General features: G+C 49.5%; 2 protein-coding genes across 2 annotated transcripts in view; both read left to right on the top strand.

The window, feature by feature from the left end:
* USP3 (ubiquitin specific peptidase 3) overlaps window positions 1-843 on the top strand; it is a 96673-nt gene extending 95830 nt beyond the window's left edge. The window contains exon 15 of the mRNA XM_029065649.2: window positions 649-843. Within this exon, the coding sequence (XP_028921482.1) occupies window positions 649-706 (58 nt within the window). The 3' untranslated portion in view covers window positions 707-843. The remainder of the gene's footprint in view (window positions 1-648) is intronic.
* A 441-nt stretch (window positions 844-1284) lies between these two features.
* Window positions 1285-10531, top strand: FBXL22 (F-box and leucine rich repeat protein 22). Its single transcript, XM_029065650.2, has 2 exons — window positions 1285-1716; window positions 9801-10531. Exons 1-2 carry the CDS (start codon window positions 1382-1384, stop codon window positions 10144-10146), a joined length of 681 nt encoding a protein of 226 aa, XP_028921483.1. The 5' UTR covers window positions 1285-1381; the 3' UTR covers window positions 10147-10531.
* Window positions 10532-21385: the final 10854 nt, after the last annotated feature.

Raw genomic sequence — 21385 nt, 5'->3', positions numbered from 1 at the left:
AGACGGACGAACAGCGGGAGAAGGTAGGATTGGTCCTAGAAGAGCCACGATTTCCACATTTGAGCTAGATTATCCTGCATCTACCCCTGTGCTTAGTACAGTGCTTGGCGCAGAGTACGCACTTACTAAATATCACGATTATGACTTATTCGCCACCATCTGTGCATGGACTCGGGTGAAGTTGAGAAGCAGCGTGGCCTAGCACGGGCCCGAGAGTCAGAACGACCTGGGTTCTAATCCCGGCCCCGCCACCTGTCTGCTGTGTGGCCTTGGGTAAGTAGGCACTTACCTTTTATGTGCCTCAGTTACCCCGTCTGTAAAATGGGACTTAAGACTGTGAGCCCCATGTGGGAAATGGGCTGTGTCCAACCTGATTAGCCTCTATCTACCCCAGCGCGTAATATACCGCCTAGTACATAGCAAGCGCTTAACAAGCGCCCCCCGAAAAGTTTCTCATATTTTGTCAGGTTCTCCGAAGGATAAAGAAGCAGAGTCAAAAGCCGAATGACTGGTCTGTCCCACGAAGGACAAATATTTGAGTGGTTATGTAACTGAAAGTATGGTCACAGATGCACTAGAGCCAGTCGGGGTCTGCGGTGGGATTTAGGTGGGAGCCAGCGCAGATCCTTCTCCTCTTTCCGCCCTTAGCGCCCCTCTCCCAGCCAGACTGCAGATGAAGAAGTGGATGCAAAGCCGGGGGTGGTGACACGGGTTACTCAGGCCGAGCTTTTATTTGGCACCGTACTCGTATCGGGGCGAAGATATCTGCACCCTAATAGAGTCGGCTATCGCTGGGCTGCTGGGGACGCTAAGAATTGAATCCCGTGGAGGCTGACGCCGGAACCGGAGAGCCACCCGAAAGGGCGGTGGGAGTGACTAAACAGTGGCCTGCTCTGCTGCCGGACCAGCCCAGTTTTGGAAATGGAAATGGCCGTCCCTCTCCTGGCCAAGATGTGCGAGACTCGCAGTCACGCTCGGTCACGGGGTGGTTGCCACTTCCACTCCCCGCCCGGCCTCCGCACGCTCCGATGGGAGCCACCTCTGTCCCAACAGGTCTTCCGCCAAACACCGCCACCACCACCGACTGAAAGGCAAAAGATCCCTTTTAAGGAAATGATCTATTCGGCTTCACCCTCGCCGCCTGGGACTCGAGCCCCCGAGAGCGGAGTGAATCACACAGGCCGGTGCACGTCTGTCTCTCCGTGCCCCGGTTTTCCTTTTTTAACTTCTGGGCCGGTCGTGGACCAAAAATAAACCCCATTCCTCAACCATATATGTCCCGCAGGCCGGTCTCGACTGGGAGGTGGGTCAGGCCCCCGAGGCGCTGCCGCAGTTGGGAGATCGCACGAGGTTCCTCTAGCAACGGGCTTCCGTCTCGGCCATGCACATAACCCAGCTCAATCGAGAGTGTCTGTTACACCTCTTCTCCTTTTTGGACAAAGACAGCAGGAGGAATTTAGCCAAGACATGCTCCCACCTGCGAGATGTGTTTCTGGATCCTTTACTCTGGCCCCTGTTGAATTTTAATTCCTTAATCGAGCTGAAGAAGGATAACTTTCTCTTGGGCCCGGCGCTGAGGTATCTGTCTATCCGCTGGCATTCGAGCAGAGTCAAGGTGTGCAACATCGAAGACTGGCTGAAAAACACGTTCCAGAGAGACATCTGCAGCAAGCACGAGAACCTGGTCAACGACTTTCTGCTTCAAGTCTGCCACAGGTACGCGGGACGTGGGAGGCGGGCCGTCGGTCACCGGGTTTTGCAGGTTGCCAGAGGTCAGAATCTAATTCGGAGGCCTACGATTCCCCATCGCGTTTTCCTTTTGTCTTTATGAAAACGAAGTGTGATCTTAGCTGGTGGAGGAACCCGAATAATGGTATTTCGGCGCTTACTATGTGCAAGGCACTGTACTGAGCTCTGGGGTAGAGACAGGCTCATCAGTCCGTGTCCCACGTGAGGCTCACGGTCTTAATCCCCACTTGACAGGTGAGGTAACTGAGGCACGGAGAAGTGAAGTGACTTGCCCAAGGTCACACAGCAGACACGTGGCAATGTGGGGATTAGAACCCAGGACCGGGCTTTTTCTACTAGGTCTCGCTGCTTCTCCACCATTCTTTCAGTCGTATTTACTGAGCACCTACTGTGTGCAAAGCCCTGTACTTGGGAGAATACAACAACGAACAGCCCCATTCCTGCCCACAACGAGCTCACGGTGAAGGAGGATGAATGAAAGAGCAAATAAGAGCAGCGCAGAAGGGAGTGATGATGCGCTTACTGTGTGCCAAGCACTGTTCTAAGCCCTGGGGTAGATACAAGGTAATCAGGTTGTCCCACGTGGGGCTCACCGTCTTCGTCCCCATTTTACAGATGAGGTAACTGAGGCCCAGAGAAGTTAAGTGACTTGTCCAAAGAGTGAATGAGTTCAGGTATTCATGAAAACCACGAATACCTGACTACCAGGCTGGAGCAGTGTGGGGAGCTTTGACTAACAGGCCTCGGAGGAGGCTCGGGGCAGTGACGCCCGGGAGGAACCAAGTGGATGATGGAGGGGAAAGGGAGGTGGAATAGAATTGGGGGAGGAGGAGGAGGATCATTCTGTCGTATTTAGTGAGCGCTTATTGTGTGCAGAGCACTGTACTAAGTGCTTGGGAGAGTACAGTATAAAAGATAAAAGGATAAAGGAGTTGCCTTCAAGTTTTGGATTTTGCTTGTTTTTTGGCTTTTTAAAAAATCTGATCTTGGTCACTTATGGGTTTGAGCAATACTTTACAGAGGACCTCTGTGAGGGGAAGGAATCTTGGTTATATCATGCTGCCTTGTGTCAGAGGAAGGCTTTAACTTAAGAGAAAGTGTCCACACACTGAGTTTTCAAGGCTAAAAAGGCTAAGGCCAATCAGGGCTAATCCACGCGTAATCAGGGCTAATCCACGCGTCGGACCTTGACCGAGCACACCAGGGAAAGTGTAACTGGGAGTCAAAGCGAAATCCTCAGCCACAGTCAGGCAAGAGTGGAGCAGGCCTAACTACAAACAAATCATGACAGATCACACCAGCCCAGAAGAGTACACAAACATTCCAAAATTGATGATGATGATGGTATTTGTTAAGCGCTATGTGCAAAGCACTGTTCTAAGCGCTGGGGGGATACAAGGTGATCAGGTTGTCCCACGTAGGGTTCACGGTTTAAATCTCCATTTTACAGATGAGGTGAATGAGGCACAGAGAAGTTAAGTCACACAGCTGACAAGTGGCGGAGTGGGGATTAGAACCAGTGACCTCTGACTCCCAACCCCGGGCTCTTTCCACTGAGCCACGCTGCTTCTCTAATTAACAAGACAGAGCAGATGCTGGCAAATGGATCTGGGAAAACAATTATGATCCGTTTTATTTCCCTCTTTCTCCTTAAACCCCATGGACACAGATATTTTTTTCTATGGTATTTAAGCACTTTACTATGCGTTAGGGTAGATAGAAGCTTAGCGGGTTGAAAGCAGTCCCTGTCCCACACCGTCTTAGTCCCCATTTTACAATGAGGTAACTGAGGCCCAGAGAAGTGAAGTGTTTCGCCAAGGTCACCCAGCAGACAAGTGGTGGAGCAGGAATTAGAACCCAGGTCCTTCCGACTCCCAGGCCCGTGCTCTATGCACTCGGCCTTGCTGCTTCTTAAGAGAAGCTGAGATTCTCTGTGTCGCGCTGCTTGCCGGTCTGACTCGAATGTGGCACCCCAGCTAATAATAATGTTGGTACTTGTTAAGCACTTACTATGTGCAGAGCACTGTTCTAAGCGCTGGGGTAGACATAGGGTAATCAGGTTGTCCCACGTGAGGCTCACAGTCTTCACCCCCATTTTACAGATGAGGTAACTGAGGCACAGAGAAGTGAGCTAAGAAAGACGGTAGTCAAATAGGAGCAGTGTTAATGATTATATGGAGCGAAAATTTTAGGCCTTTGTCAGAGTTGCCCCGTCTGCAAAACAGAAACCCGACTTTATGCCTCTCCCTTTCAATGCCCCATCCTAACCCAGACTTGAATCTATAGTATGTATTGACCGCTTACTGTGTGCAGAGCACTGTACTAAGTGCTTGGGAGAGGATAATATAACAGACACTTTCCCAGACCACGGTAAGTTTACAGTCCAAGCGGGGAGAGAGGCATAAATAAATAAATATGGGTATGGACGTAAGTGCCGTGGGGATGGGAGGGGAGATGGATAAAGGAGCAAATTAGGGCGATGCAGAAGGGAGTGGAAAAAAAGGAATCAGCAGGACCTGAGTTCTAATCCCAGCTCTGCCACCTGTCTGCTGTGTGGCGTCGGGCAAGTCGCTTCACTTCTCTGTGTCTCCGTTCCATCATCTGGAAAATGGGGATTAAGACTGTGAGCCCCATGTGGGACAGGGACTGCATCCAACCTGATTAGCTGGCAGCTACCCCAGCGCTTAGAACGGTGCCTGTCGCATCTTAAGCACTTAACCAATACCATTTAAAAAGAAAAGGAAAAGAGGTCTTAGGCTAAAGTCTTCCATCTCCTCCAAGACATCTACCCTGCCTAACTAGCTTGCAGATCTCTGAGGGATAAGAAAAGAATAAGCATCAGCAGATTCAAAGGGGAGCTAAAGAGCCACGACATTCAACGGCTTCCAGGCCCAATCAAACAACATACCCAAGTCAGAGTAGTTTCTGATAAGAGAGTGGGACTCACAGGACACAGGCCCAGGACAAAGACCAGCCTACAATTCCTTCTCTCACTACTTGCTAAGGCAACCCTGTTTAGAGAGCCAGCCTGTACGCTGGGGAAGCCAGGGAACAAAGAAAAAACACTCACGCGGTGTTGGTGATTAGGTTTGTAATAGAAAATCCAATTCAGCCAGTCAGCTGCCATTCGGGTTTAATACCTGATGTACCCAGCAGCGGTACGGGCTGAAACGGGAGTGAAAGTATCCGCTTACAGGTCATTTTCCTTTAAAACCAGTTCTCCATCTATCCTAAATCTCTGTCCTGGAAGCATTGAATCCAGCCTCCTGTGACACAAACTGAAGGGGCAGGGCAGTGGGCATTTGGCAGTGTAAGAGGATTAATACCACCTTACGTGGTCAAGAAGTGTGGCCTAATGGAAAGAGCCCAGGCCTGGGGGTTAAAGGACCTAGGTTCTAATCCTGGCTCTGCCACTCGCCTGCTGGTTGACCTTTGACAAGTGATGCAACTTCTCTGTGCCTCAGGTGCCTCATTTGTAAAATGGGGAGTAAGACCGTGAGCCAGGTGCTTGGGTAGCTAGGATCCGATCCTGGGGCTCACAATCTTAATCCCCATTTTACAGACGCTTAAATTTGAACAACTACCCTTAAAAATATAGAGATGATGGGTACTCTTACTGAGCTTAACAAATACCATCACTATTATTATTATTCTAGACTGTGAGCCCTTTGTGGGCAGGGATTGTCTCTCTCTGTTGCTGAATTATACTTTTTAAGTGCTTAGTACAGTGCTCTGCACATAGTAAATGTTCAATAAATACGATTGAATGAATGAACTTGCTTTACAGCCTGTAATTATAGAGAGAGTGGAACGGGACAATGGAAAGTAGCTATGAGGCAAACGTAGATACTATTTCACTCACTTTAGGTAGCGGTGGTGGGGCGCTTAATATTCACAGCATTTGGGGCACCAGGATCAAAAGGTCTGGCAATCTAACAAGCCCATGGGAATGAAGGTTCGACTATTAATAATACTTGTGGGTTTTAAGTGCTTTCTATGTGCCAGGCACCGTGTTAAGAACGGGGGTAGACACAAGAATATCAGGTCCCATGTGGGGATCACAGTCTACATAGGGAGCACAGGCACTGAATTCCCATTTTGTAGATGAGGGAACTGAGGCACAGAGAAGTGAAGTGACTTGCCTAAGGTTATACTGCAGGTAAGAGGTGGAGCCGGAATTAGAACTCGGGTCCTCTTTCTCCCACGTCTGGGCTCTTTTCACTAGGCTGCATTGTTCCACTAAAGGAGCAGCTGCCCCCCAACCCCCACCCCTATTGCAGAGATTCCTGCTCAGAGCAACAGCTAATGGAGGGGGCTCAGGGCAAGATAGACCATGTAATAATAATAATGTTGGTATTTGTTAAGCGCTTACCTATGTGCCGAGCACTGTTCTAAGCGCTGGGGGAGACACAAGGGAATCGGGTTGTCCCACGTGGGGCTCACAGTCTTAATCACCATTTTACAGATGAGGGAACTGAGGCACCGAGAAGTTAAGTGACTTGCCCAAAGTCACACAGCTGACAAATGGCCGAGCCGGGATTTGAACTCATGACCTCTGACTCCAAAGCCCATGCTCTTTCCACTGAGCCACGCTGCTTCTCTATGTAATAATGTTGGTATTTGTTAAGCGCTTCCTATGTGCAGAGCACTGTTCTAAGCGCTGGGGGAGATACAGGGTCATCAGGTTGTTCCACGTGAGGCTCACAGTTAATCCCCATTTTACAGATGAGGTCACTGAGGAACAGAGACCTGAAATGACTTGCTCACAGTCACACAGCTGACAAGTGGCAGAGCAGGACCAATCGACTGTAAAGTCGGTGTGTGGATTTTTATTATTAGTAGTAATAATTGTGGTATTTATTAAGCACTTTCTATATGCCAGACACTGTAATAATAATACTAATAATGTTGGTATTTTACTAATCTGATATTTTACTGTCCTAAGTGCTGAGGTGGATACAAACGAATTGGTTTGGACCCAATCCCTGTCCCATGTGGGGTTCACAGTCTCAATTCCCATTTTACAGATGAGGGAACTGAGGCCCAGGTAAGTGAAGTGACTTGCCCAGGGCCACGTGGCAGACAAGGGCAGAACTGGGATTAGAACCTTGACCTTCTAACTCACTAGGCCACATTCATACATGTCACTGGCTCTGCCTGCTTTAGCTGCCCCTCCTCAGGGCCCACCTGCCCACCTTCATAGTGAGGCCTTGCTCTTAGTCCAAGGGGTCTATTTTGGGGTCTGACAGGCGCTCCAATTTATCCTTGGGTGGGGGGAGGGGGGTAGCTTGGCCCATCTGGAAACCCCATCAGTGCGGAGAAGCAGGGTGGCTCACTGGAAAGAGCCCGGGCTTGGGAGTCAGAGGTCACGGGTTGGAATGCCAGCTCTGCCACTTGTCAGCTGTGTGACTGTGGGTAAGTCACTTCACTTAGCGTGGCTTAGTGGAAAGAGCCCGGGCTTGGGAGTCAGAGGTGGTGGGTTCTAATCCCAGCTCCTCCACTTGTCTGCTGTGTGACCTCGGGCAAGTCACTTCACTTCTCTGTGCCTCAGTTACCTCATCTGTAAAAATGGGGATTAAAAAAAAAATGGGAGCCCACGTGGAACAATCTGATTACTCTGTATCTACCCCAGCGCTTAGAACAGTGCTCTGCACCTAGTAAGCGCTTAACAAATACCATAATTATTCTCTGTACCTCAGTTCCCTCATCTGTAAAATGGGGATTAACTGTGAGCCTCACGTGGGACAACCTGATTCCCGTGTCTCCCCCAGCACTTAGAACAGTGCTCTGCACCTAGTAAGCACTTAACAAATACCAACATTATTATTATTATTATTAAGTCCAGCAGTACCCTTTTAGGGTACAGGGATGAAGTCAGCTCTTCTACAGGAATCCTCTAGCTGTTCTAATCCACCTCAGGATTACATCCCAAGAGCCCGGCCTTGGGAAGCAGGCAGCTCTTTCATACACTCAAGGGTCACCAAAGGCGCTGCTACTCTCTGCTGCCCACAGCTTGGGATCCCTTGGCTTTTGCTTGACGGAAACCACCACTTTACCTACAGCAGCGTGACCGCTGTACCTGAGCGGCGTGGCTTGGTGGAACGAGCATGGCCCTGGGAGTCAGCAGGACCTGGGGTCTAATCCCGGCTCCGCTACGTGTCTGCTGTGTGACCTTGGGCAAGTCACTTCACTTCTCTGTGCCTCAGTCACCTCATCTGTAAAATGCGGATTAAGAGTCCGAGTCCTGTGCGCGACGGGGACTGTGTCCAACCTGATTAACTTGTATTTAGACTGCGAGCCCGTCATTGGGCAGGGATTGTCTCTATCTGTTGCCGAATTGTCCATTCCAAGCGCTTAGTACAGTGCTGTGCACATAGTAAGCGCTCAATAAATACTATTGAATGAATCTACCCCAGCCCTTAGAACAGTGCTTGGCCCTTGGTAAGCGCTTAACAAGTACCACTATTATCCAGCGCTTAGAACGGGACTCGGCACACAGTAAGGGCTTAACAAATACCGACATTATTATTATTATTACCTTCGGAATAGCGGCCAGCACTCTGGGGAGCCAGACTGAGATCTAGCAGTCTCCTTTTCTCTCCACGCGGCGGCTTCCCCATTGGCCACGGGCAGCGATGGGGTTGGTTTTATTTTAGATTCCTCTCCCGCCCTGTCAGATTATTCTGCAGATTCCTTCCAGGCCAGAGGAGGAGTGCTGAAAAGAGCAGTGGACAAGCCCAGCGTAGCCTACCTGCACTCCCGCAGAATAAGCGCTGTCCCTAATGTCATTCATTCATCGTATTTATTGAGCGCTTGCTGCGTGCAGAGCAGCGTATTAAGCACTTGGAAAGTACAATTCGGCCTCAGAATTGTTGCCAGACAGACACCAGGGGAACAGCCCGAGTAAGGGATCAGACCAGGGATCAGATCAGGGATCAGAGGCAAGTGAGTTGAGAGTAAGGTATGAAAAGAAGGTGAGCTTGGGAGGCGAGAGCAGGAGCTGGCCACGTCCCTCTTGTGGTATCCAAGCCCCAGTTTGCAGAGGAGGGGACTGAGGCACAGAGAAGTGATGTGACTTGCCCAAGGTCACACAGCGGGTAAGAGGCGGAATCAGGATAAGAACCCAGGTCCTCTGACTCCCAGGCCCGGGTTCTTCCCACTGGGCACACTGTTCCACTAAAGGAGTACCAGCTTAGGAAGATGATGATAGGGCAGATTAGGATATGGATTGTCCCATAGGTCCTGGATGCTCTCAGCCTCAGTGGGCCCCCCAAGGTGACCGAAAGTGGGTGCTCACAGCTTCACCCTGGTAAACTGCTGCGAACAGGTCAAAGAGGGCTCCCTCCCTCCTCTAACGCATGGGCAGACTGGATGCCGGCCATCAGCCTCCACGGGGCCGATCAGTCCCAGTCTCTCAATCAATCGAAGGTATTTACTGAGCACTTACGTGCAGAGCACTGTACTAAGCACTCGGGAGGTACGGTACAACAGAATTAGCAGACCTGCCCGGAACGAGCTTACAGTCTAGACAGAGCAAGGCCTAGTAGAAAGAGCATGGGTCTGAGAGTCAGCAATCGATCGATGGTATTTGAGCACTTACTATGTGCAGAGCACTGTACTAAGTGTTGGGGAGAGTATAATACAAGAGAATTAGCGGACCCGTTCCCTACCCGGACGAGCTTACCATTTAGAAGCGCCGGGGCCTAGTAGAAAGAGCGTGGACCTGAGAGTCAGAACACTTCAATCAGTGGTATTTAGTGTGCGCTTAATTGCAGGGCGCTGTACTAAGCACTTGGGAGAGTAGAGTACCAGAGAATTAGCAGACCCGTTCCCCGTCCAGAACGACGAGCTTACCGTCTAGAAGCAGTGTGGCCTAGTGGAAAAAGCACTGGCCCGAGAGTCCTCCTAGCTCAGCAGCGGTCAGGTGTCCCCGGGGCGGAGGCCGGGGGCCGTGGGGGTGGATTTCTGCTCCCCGAGACCAGCTCCGTGAGCCAACCCTGGCTTTTTCCTTGCTTCTCTGCCACTGACTCGGCATCCCCGGTGCCCTTCAGGTGTCCCAACCTCCTTTCGCTGACGCTCTCGGGCTGTGGCCACGTGACGGATGACTGCATCACTCTGCTGCTGAGGAGCTGCCCCTACCTCCGGACCCTCAGCCTGGAGAACTGCGTGCGGATCACCAACCAGACCCTGGCCGCCGTCACCCTCTACGGGGGCTCCCTGCAGACGCTCAACGTGGACTTCTGCCGGAACGTGAGCCAGGCGGGGCTGAAGCAGGTGCGGGAGAAGTGTCCCCTGGTGGCCCTGAGAGCCGAGAGGAGCGCCGCCATGATCCCAGACACTCAACCTGGGCAGAAGCTGACTCCGGACCGGCCGGGGAGAAAGCACAGCCAGCGCTAACCCGCCTGGAATGCCGTTCCCAGGGTGTCTCCTCCTTGCCGTCCTTAAAAATGTCAAATCACTTTGTTTCCAGAATGTCCCGGCTGGAGCAGTTCTGTCTTCCCTCCAGATGCTCAAAACAATCGCTGCCTCCGAGGAGCAGGGAATGAGCGGGGAGAATGGCCAACTTCCACTTTGATTGGATGCGAGGATCCTCCTTACCTTGTACTGCCTTCTCTATCTGAAGTCCAGATTGTCCCCGCTCGAAGTGCATGTTTTCGATTCATGCTGAGGACGATCCTCCATGAGGATGATGGGAGAAAGGCTTGAATAGGCTGATAAAAGATTTTGGTTGTGGTTGCCTAGGACTCTTTGGTAAAACAGAGCCATTGTTTTCCTTAGGAAACGGAGTATGTCTTGTGCCTTTTTTTTTTTTTTCTTTTTCTCTGGGACAAGCCCCAAAAGACATCCCCCCGACCCACTTCTCTTCCCTAAGCCTCGGCAACACCATGTCCGACCACAGTGACTGGAGACTGAACAACGATGAGGGAGGAGTGCCCCATTTTGGCTTTACTGCGGGGGCGCAGCCTGGTAGATTGTCCACTGGGCCCCTGGGTTTTTCTGAGGCCTCGGTTCAGAGAAATAATAATGATAATAATATTGGTATTTGTTAAGCACTTAGTATGTGCAGAGCACTGTTCTAAGCGCTGAGGTAGATACAGGGTAATCAGGTTGTCCTACATGAGGCTCACAGTCTTAATCCCCATTTTACAGATGAGGTAACTGAGGCACAGAGAAGTTAAGCGACTTCACAGAGTCACACAGCTGACAAGTGGCGGAGCCGGGATTCGAACCCATGACCTCTGACTCCCAAGCCCGGGCTCTTTCCACTGTGCCTCGCTTAATGTGTGCAGAGCACTGTACCTAAGTGCTTGGGAGAGTACAATATAGAAGAGTTGGTAAATCTGTTCCCTGCTTACAGTATAGAGGAAATGTGGTGGAGGAATTACAGGCAAATAGCTATAACCCACACAAATGGAAGGGCAGTGGGGTTTAGAGAACGCACACAGATATTGTTTAGGAGCCCATCTACAGATCTCAGAAGTGGCCTCCAAGACCTCTCTGTCCACCTGTGAAAGGTGACTTTGGCATGATGGAGAGGAACTCCGCTGCAGTAACTGAACCAAGGTCTATTTGCCCTTCCCTGGGCCTCAGTTTCTTCATCTGCAAAATGGGGACGAACTACCGGTCCTTCTTTCTCCTCCTTAGACCTCATGTGGGACAGGGATTGATAGACCATATATCTATGCCAGTGCTTAGCACACTGTAAGCGCTTAACAGATACCACAACTATTAGTACTATTATTGGGTTCATGAGGGGAAAAAAACCTCAGTTTGGTGAAGCAGGGGAGGCTAACTCACCACTTCCTCATACTCCCTTCACAAGGTGGTTCCATCCAGAAAAAACAAGTTTCCCTCAGCTCACACTTACTTGGACCCTTTCTCCCCAACAATAAGCCAGAGTCCCCTATCTTGAAAATGAGGGGTTCTCATCCTCTCCGGGGAAGATCAGCGAAGTCTCAGCTAGCCAGATAATCTGCTTCATCACAATAGCCCATTACCCCCAATTCATTCCCATCGAAACACATCACATACCTGTTGCTCACCGTGAAGGCAGGAGGGTTAAGTCATCCTCCCATTCCCATTCCCATCTGAACACATTCACATACCTGTTGCGCGCCTTGAAGGCAGGAGGGTTAAGTCATCCTCAGATACAAACGGTGTATAATTGGGTGCCTTAATCGTTCCTGTGGCTGCCTGACTCGGGAGGGTTCTAATGAAATTGGTCAGTCACTGGAATCGACCACTAGGAAATTTGATCACCTTATTTTTTAGGTTTCAAAAACTTCCCGCCTTCACTTCTATGGGCTTTATTCACGTATTTGTCAGAGACCCAGCTATGTTGCAAAATAGCGAAGAACTTTAAAAAGAAAAGACTCCTAAAATGATCAAGCTTAATGGGTAACCGGCACCCTCAGAGTATTCCGCACTGAACTGCAACCCTCCTCCACTCTCCAGCTTTCTGTGACCTTAATCATCCCTCAAAAGGAGGGGAACAAGCAAAGTTCCAATTAGGAATCTCAGAGCCACCTACTTCGGGAAGTTTCTGCCCGCTGACTCGGGCTGGATGTTCAGCGGTGCTGGGCTAGAACTGAGTTGACCGGATAGTGAACGAGGCTGGGATTTTGAGAGGTGCAAAAAAAGGAATTTCAATGACCTCACCAAATCCATAATCCCCTCCTTCCTCTACTGTTCCACGTGCCATTCCTGGAATCTGCCACAGTCCAGGATTTGACTCGATTTAGTTTTCCAATGTCTCGGGCTAAATAACAACAACATCTTTTTCAGTCCTTGAGCTGCATGGCCTGCGCCGGTTTCCAGACCCCCGCGGGGTCAATCTGCAGCCAACATCTTAATGGGACCACTGACCGAGCAGCCCCTAAAGCCTTCCGCGAGGGGGGAGTTAATGAGTGTGGCTCAGCAGGACCCAAAGGAGCCAAGCTAACTCATGTTACTCCCCCAACTCTCACACTTCAAATACCTGAGCCTGGCATAGGGTGGCTACTGATGGCGCTCATAAATACCAAACACCCTTGTGCTGTCCACCTCTCCCTCTTCAAACTTGAAAAGGACACAGCGGCTTTAACCTAGACCAAAGGTCATCCTAGGAGACCCTGCCGATGCCTTTGGCCCAAACCAACCTCCACCTTCTTCTCTTGCCTTGGAAGCACAGAGGCTTCCAAGCAAAGGAGGAAGAAGGGGACACTTTGGCCCAGTCTGGGACCCGCATCAAGGGTCCTCGTCTGAACCTTTTCTAGCTTCCCTTCACTCTAAGGAATTGTGTGCGTGCCTTTCAAAAGTCTGCAAATAGTGCCAGTCACTGTGATGGTTATGACTGTCTCCCCCTCTAAAATGTAAGTTCGTTGTGGGCAGGGAACGTGTCCACCAACTCTTCTGTCGTACTCTCCCAAACGCCAAGTAAAGTGCTCTGCACACAGTGGACTCTAAGTAAACACCACCGATTGTTCTCGGCTTCAGGGTTCACCCAGAGACGTGTAGAGGGAGAGTGCGACCAGAAGAGTGGTAACCCAGGAGTAAATGATTAGACTGCTGCCTAATGGATTGGGAAATCATCATGCAGTAGGATCAGTCTAATTTTAACAAAGGCTTACATCACCCAGAGAACTACTGGGCTTTAAGCAACAGTTAAGTATTAAAACCCCCACAAACTCACATCGCCATCAACAGGAACATAGATCCTTCATCTTCAAGGATGTCTGCGTAATGCCAGGGACCCTGGGGCTGAGGTCCAGACTGCTGCTATTGAGTAAACAAGCCTTCCTTCATCAGGGACATCAAATCATCAAATCTTGCTAGAGTTTGACCAAATCTTCCAGTCTCGCCATTTTTATCCCAAGGAATCGATCCCTGTCAAAACACGTGTTGTAGCTGAGACAACAGATACAACAGAAACGGAAAGCGGTGTGGTCTAGTGGATTAGAGCACAGGCCTCGAAGTCAGAACGACCCGCCCGGCTCTGCCACTTGTCTGCTGTGTGACTCTGGGCAAGTCATTTCTCTTCTCTGGGCCTCAGTCACCTCGTCTGTAAAATTGGGATTAAGTCGGTGAGCCCCATTTGGGACAAGGGATCTGCTTATCTTATATCTATCCCAGCACTTAGAACACTGCTTGACACATAGCAAGAGCTCAACAAATACGATCATTTATTATCTTTTTTGTTCAGACCAAAGCCTCCTGATCCTGAAAGTTAGGTTTATAACTGGTCAGCAGTGGGCCTGGGGGTATTTCTTACACTCTTGCTGCCTCTGCAGATTTTTTCTGGCAGCAACAGAGACTGCCCTTCTTACCAGCAGTTGGCTGCAGAAATGTCAAGCGTGGGTGGGGCTTAAACACTACTCTCTCCGCTCCTAGGACAGAATCACAAAAGTTAACCTCATCTGTACCGCAGAAGTACATTTCTGGGGACCGCCCACTCCAAATTATACGCTGACCGCAACTCGGAATGGAGGACCCAAAAGGCAGCAGGAGAGGTGTGACCATGTTCCAGTCACGCTACTTCCTGTTTATTTTTTCCTGTGATTCAAATTCCCAGTGACTGGCAATGCTCTAGAGGGATGACTTGCAAATATTTTCTCCAGCTGCCTCAAATAGCCTTAGAATACAAGCTTTCCGGAGGTGTTCTCCTTCTCAAGCATTTGAAAAAAACAGATGCAGAGCCTTGCTGTCATTGTCCCTGGAAGAACAAAAACCGTACACCATTTCATTTCAGGGAATTTGTGGAGGAGAGGCGGTTTCATTAAGGTCACAAAACGGGCCTTTAGTTAGTAGAAAGCATATTACAAGTTGGTAAAATCAGAAGAATGACCAGAAACTGCACACTCCAAGGGACCCGCATTCTCAGTCTTGGAACTAGATCGAGAATGCCTTAGTTTGGACATTTGCTGAATCTCTCTCTCACCTTCATCACTGTATTTTGGTGTTCCTGATCACAGCTGCAGTGACTGTCTTCAGAGGCAGTCTGGGGGAAGGAGAAGACTGCTGCTTGGCAGGAAAGGCTTCCAATTGGACAACTGATTGTGCCACACTGTCCACATTAAACCTAGAATCCCCATGATCTGATCCTGACATCGATTAATACTTTATCGAGCAACCATATATGTGGTGCCATGCTGGGCACCCCTCAGAAGTAACACTGTAAAAATCAATCCATCTGTGGTATTTATTGAGCATTTACCGCGCGCAGAGCACTGAACTAGGCAAAAGGCACCTTGTGCCGATCGAGCTTCTGAAAAAAACTTAGCGTGTATTGCGATATGGGCTGTGCCAAGAACAAAGCTTTCTGGTGTCAGGATCCAGCTGGACAAGTAGCCTCACAAGTCTAATCAATCAATCAGTGGTATTAATTGAGCGCTGATTATGTGCAGGGCACTGCACTACGCCCTTGGGAGAGAACAGTATAACAGAGTTGGTAGACACGTTCCCCGTCCATAACGAAAGACGAGGCTCTATTAGGAAGTCCCTTCGAGGGGCTTTGTAGCTCTTCAATCAAAAGCCGTTCAGAGGATTGTAGGTAGAGAAGCAGCCTGGCTCAGTGGAAGAAGCCTGGGCTTGGGAGTCGGAGGTCATGGGTTCGAATCCCAGCTCTGCCCCTTGTCAGCTGCGTGACTGTGGGCAAGTCACTTAACTTCTCTGTGCCTCAGGTACCTCATCTGTAAAATGGGGATGAAGACCATGAGCCTCACGTGGGACAACCCGATGACCCTGTATCTCCCCCAGCACTTAGAACAGTGCTCTGCACATAGTAAGTGCTTAACAAATACCAACATTATTATTATTGTTGATGGTTGTAACGGCTGTGTGCATCTGTTGAGCCATTAACTGGTCACAACAGTTTTGGCAGCTAAGAACAACCAACGAGACAGCCTCCTCTCCTGGAACACCAGGGGTCTCAGCAGGCTCAGCCCCTACACTGAACCGGCTAAAGAAACCGTAGGCCGTATGAAGCGAATTTTCAGTTGCAGAAATCTGCAAGTGGATACTCTCCAACTAGAGAAAATAACTGGCCACAAGAAGAAGGAATTCTGTCATTAAACAGTTGTGCTGCCCTCATTCCGGCAGCTTCCTTCCTCTGGGTCTCTCCCTCCCTTCGGATCAGAGGTGGCACATAGACCTTACTCTCTCAAACCATTCTTTCCATTGTAAAACAGAGTTAAATGGGCAAACCTACCAGAAAGAATAAGATTCAGCAGGTCGGCAAGATTGAATGATCATTGCTTGGACGTTAACAAGTGTTCTGAACTACTAGGATCATGGGAAGGAAAATTATACATCAGTTGGAACCTTCCCCTTCCACTGTTTCCCCAAAGCGAAGAGCTGGAACTCAAGGACATCACTTCATTCCCTGCTGGAGATTTGAGTAGGTGTTTGAAAATGAAGTTAAGCACATTTGCAGCAATTCTGGCCTCTGAGGCTTAATTCCCAGTCTGGTAAGTCACTTGGTTGTTGCGAGGAAAGATAACTGCAATTCCCCATGCGCCTCCCGGTGTCATAGAAGTCTCAGTAGCATCATTTAGCCAAGTAAAGAGCAAGAGGAAGAAAGATTAAAAAAAGGTCATTTGGACTCGATGGCCGATGCCAGATATAGCTCTGTACCACGGAGTCTCATCTGTACCACTAACAAGATAGTGTCCCACATAAAAGAGCACAACACTTTCACGTCCCCGCAGTTCAAAATATCTCCCTGACAAATATAATCCACCTGGCAAGAACAGTGTCAAGATTCAGCGGTCCTGCAATCCCAGATGGAGGGTTTCCCTGAGGCTACTCTGCCTCATCTTCATAGTTTACAGTATTACCATTGCTACTATTAGTATTTCGATATTTGTTTAGTGCTTCCTGTTTAGCCTAAGCCCTGGGGTAGATAAAAGTTGCCTAGGTCAGGCATCCCCTCTCAGGGTTGACTCTTCCAGTACTCTACCAGTCTCATCTATGGGAGGGAGAGTCAAGCAGAGGCCTATCCATTCCATTCCTAGCTTGGGCAGGAGCTAGCGAGTGGAAGGCCATCTGCTACAAGTCAAAACACACCAGCGTTGGGCAGCAGAGGCACGGGAGAGAGACGAGGGTGGAGACTCGAGTTTACCGCGCGGAAGGAGGCAACGGTAAACCACTTGCGTATTTTTATCAAGAAAACTCTACGGATCCACTACCAGAACGATTGCAGATGGAGGAGGGGCGTTCTGGGAGAGATGCGTCCACGGCATAACTATGGGTCGGAGACAACTCGACGGCATAAGACAAGCAGGACAAGGTCAGATATAGTCCTTGTCCCACATGGGGTTCACAGTCTAAGTAAGAGAGAAGACAAGGCTTGAATCCCCATTTTATAGATGAGGAAACTAAGGCACAGAAAAGTGAAGCGACTCACCCAGGGTCACACGGCAGGCAACTGGCTCTCTAACTCCCAGCCTGTTCATGTTCTTTCCGCTAAGCCATGCTGCTCTTCTAATAATAATAATTGTGGTATCTATTAAGGGCTTACTATAATAATAATAATAATATTGTTTCTATGTGCCAGCCGTGTACTAAGCTCTGGGGCGGATTCTCAAAAATTGGGTTGGACACCGTCCGTGTCCCACATGGGGATCAGAGTCTTAATCCCCATTTTACAGACGAGGTAACAGAGGCACAGAGAAGTGAAGTGACTTGCCCAAGGTCACAGAGCAGACAAATGGCAGATCCAGGATTAGAACCCAGGTCCTTCTGACTTCCAGGCCTGTGGTCTATCCACTAGACAGAGCTGCAGTACCTGGACTTTTCATCTTTCTTCAGGCAGAGCACTCTAAATCAAGGAGTTTTTCAGGCAAAATGAAAATGCTGTTCCCTACATTTCTATTTGATTTTCCTTTCTCTTTAAATAAGAAAATTTCTCTCTTCGTAAAACATTATTCATTCTCTCACATTCTCTCTCTCGCACAAAAACATACACACACACACACTCTCACAGAAAAAAAACTGTCCTCCAGATTACCGACACACTGTTCAAACAGGTCCCTGACAAAGCTGTAGCTTCTGAAAAGTCTTTGAAGTACTTGGGGTAGAACGAAAGCACTATATAAGAGGGTAGGAAGAACTCAAGATTGCACGAGCTCTTGAGATGTTCTGGCCATGAAAAATTTTAGGACATACAGGCCTCTTCGATCATGTTCAACCGCTTCTGAAGTGCCCCGCCTCGTAAGAACAGAGTTTTATTACTCAAAGTCTTCTCCTAATAGCGAGAAAAATACCGAGCCAGAAGAGGTAGCCAGAGGCAATGGGTTAAGAAGTTTTGGCCATGACCCAGTGTGACACGTGACCTCTAACTGGGACCGAGCTATGTTTAAAGATCCTGTTTTTGATTCTGCGTTTTTGGCAGCTAAGCGCAAACAATGAGGCGGCCTCCTCTCCTGGAACACCCAGGGTCTCGGCAGGCTCAGCCCCCATGCTGTACCGGCCGAAGAATGCGGAGATTGTATGAAGTGATTTCAGTTGCAGAGATCTGCAGATGAATGCTCTCCAACTAGAGAAAATAAACCCCGAACGACTTGATGAAGCTAATCAGTGCCTTTCCCTCCCCACTACACCTCAGCAGGATAAGAGGAAAGTCATGTACTTTCCCCAATTAAATCACTTAAGGATAAAATGCAGTAGAAGAGACTAGTCCTGCAGTAGAAGAGACTAGTCCTGATGTGATGAGGCATTCTGCCCCTCATGAGGTCTTGAATAATTTTCATCAGCAAACCCAAAGACTCCATTCATTTGGTCTCCTCTCAAATCCTGTTTGGTATAAAACATCAAAATACCCAGAGACCTTTCCAGAGGACAGAGCACTAATGGCTAAGCTGTTACGTGTAAAATCCTCCTTGACCTCTCGGCTGCCTTTGACACGGTTGACCATCCCCTTCTCCTCCACACCTTAGCTTCACAGACTCCGTCCTCTCCCGGTTCTCCTATCTTTCTGGCCGTTCATTCTCGGTCTCCTTCGCGGGCTCCTCCTCCCCCTCCCATCCTCTAACTGTTGGGGTTCCTCAAGGGTCAGTTCTCGGCCCCCTTCTGTCCTCCATCTACACTCCCTCCCTCAGTGAACTCTCTCGAAGCTCTCGAGGCTTCGACTATCATCTCTATGCAGATGACACGCAGATCTACATCTCCGCCCCTGTCCTCTCCCCCTCCCTTCACGCTCGTATCTCCTCCTGCCTCTGGGACATCTCTACCTGGATGTCTGCCCGCCACCTAAAACTTAACATGTCCAAAACTGAGTTCCTCATCTTCCCTCCCAAGCCCTGTCCTCTTCCTGACTTCCCTATCACCGTGGATGATACGACCGTCCTTCCCGTCTCTCAGGCCCGCAACCTCGGTGTCGCCTTTGACTCGGCTCTCTCGTTCAACCCACGCATCCGATCCATCACCGAGACCTGCCGGTCTCACCTTTATAATATCGCCAAGATCCGCCCTTTCCTCTCCACCCAAACGGCTATCTTACTGCTACGGGCTCTCATAATATCCCGGCTGGATTATTGTGTCAGCCTTCTCTCCGATCTCCCTTCCTCCTCTCTCTCCCCGCTCCAGTCTATTCTTCACTCTGCTGCCCGGCTCATCTTCCTGCAGAAACGCTCTGGCATGTCACTCCCCTTCTTAAAAACCTCCAGTGGTTGCCTATCGACCTCCACACAAAACAGAAACCTCTCACTCTAGGCTTCGAGGCTCTCCATCCCCTTGCCCCGTCCTACCTCTCCTCCCTTCTCTCTTTCTACCGCCCACCCCGCACGCTCCGCTCCTCTGCCGCCCACCTCCTCACCATCCCCCGTTCTCGCCTATCCCGCCGTCGACCCCCGGGCCACGTCCTCCCGCGGTCCTGGAACGCCCTCCCTCCTCACCTCCGCCAAACTCTCTTCCCCTCTTCAAAGCCTTACTGAGAGCTCACCTCCTCCAAGAGGCCTTCCCAGACTGAGCTTCCCCTTTTCCCTCTGCTGCCTCTCTACGCCCCCTCTTCACCTCCCCTCAGCTAAGTCTCTCCCCTCAGAGAAGCAGCGTGGCTCAGTGGAAAGAGCACGGGCTTTGGAGTCAAGGCTCATGAGTTCGAATCCCAGCTCTGCCACTTGTCGGCTGTGTGACTGTGGGCAAGTCACTTAACTTCTCTGTGCCTCAGTTCCCTCATCTGTAAAATGGGGATTAAGACTGTGAGCCCCACGTGGGACAACCTGATTCCCCTATGTCTACCCCAGCGCTTAGAACAGTGCTCGGCACATCGTAAGCGCTTAACAAATACCAACATTATTATTATTATTATTAAGTCCTCTTTCCCCCTTTTCCTCTGCTCCTCCTCCCCTCCCTTCCCCTCTCCTCAGCACTGTGCTCGTCCGCTCATTTGTATATATTTTTATTACCCTATTTATTTTGTTAATGAGATGTACATCACCTTGATTCTATTTATTGCTATTGTCTTAATGAGATGTTCATCCCCTTGATTCTATTTATTGCTATTGTTTTTGTCTGTCTCCCCCGATTAGACTGTAAGCCCGTCAATGGGCAGGGACCGTCTCTATCTGTTGCCGATTTGTACATTCCAAGCGCTTAGTACAGTGCTCTGCACATAGTAAGCACTCAATAAATACTATTGAATGAATGAATGAATGAAAATTATTGTTTTTTCAAACAGTCACCCCTCCCACAAATGGAGGCAGGGAGAAAAAACCACTTGAGGAACTTTCAAGGTTTTTGGTTTTTTGGGTTTTCTTGATATTTGCTAAGTACTTATTATAAGCCTGGCACTACGGTAGCTACAGGTTGATCAAGTTGAACATTGTCCATGTCCCACATGGGGCTCACAGTCTTAATCCCCATTTTATAGATGAGGTAACTGAGGCCCAGAGAAGTGAAGTGATTTACCCAATGTCATAGAGCAGACAGGTGGCAGAGCCGCGATTAGAACTCAGGTCCTTTTGACTCCCAGGCCTTTGCTCTAAACACTAGGCCACTCTGCTGCGGTTATCAGTTGTCAAGTTGAGGAGCAGTGTGACCTAATGGACGGAGCACACGGCTGGGAGTCGGAAGGACCTGGGTTCTGCTCCCAGCTCTGCCACTTGTCTGCAAGTCATTTAAATTCTCCGGGTCTCAATTACCTCATCTGTACAATGGGGATTACGAATGTGAGCCCCATGTTGGATAGGGACTGCGTCCAAACCGATTACCTTGTAGCTACCCCAGAGCTTGGAACGGTGCCTGGCACATAGTAAGTCCTTAACAGAGAGCATAAGAAAAAATAAGTTGTCAGTCACACCAGAGTAAGGGGTGGGAGGGGGAATCCTGTCAGAGGGGAACTGAACTACAGTAGCCATGTCAGTGCCAGCGGGCCTGAGGTGGTATCTACAGGGTCATTTAGTCATCATGGCCATTTTCAAGGACCTGATATATTATCATCAATCACCAGTGGAATTTACTGAGTGTTTATCATAGGCGTAGAGTACTGCACTAAGCACAGTTTTTGCTTTTTCATGTACGCTGATCTCCCAGCCAAGCCCTCAGTGCTACACAGGCTAACCAGGCTAAGGGAACAAAGTGAACAGCTTTACTTACCACTTAGCCTGGCCTGGTTCTTGAGGAGAAGAGAGGCCCGTTTTGCAGTTCTAGTCTAATTTCTGGC

Source organism: Ornithorhynchus anatinus, chromosome 5, assembly GCF_004115215.2.
Source record: "Ornithorhynchus anatinus isolate Pmale09 chromosome 5, mOrnAna1.pri.v4, whole genome shotgun sequence".
NCBI classification, from domain to species: Eukaryota; Metazoa; Chordata; class Mammalia; order Monotremata; family Ornithorhynchidae; genus Ornithorhynchus; species Ornithorhynchus anatinus.
Note: the sequence above shows the minus strand (reverse complement) of the source record. Positions and strands in the feature narration are given on the sequence as shown.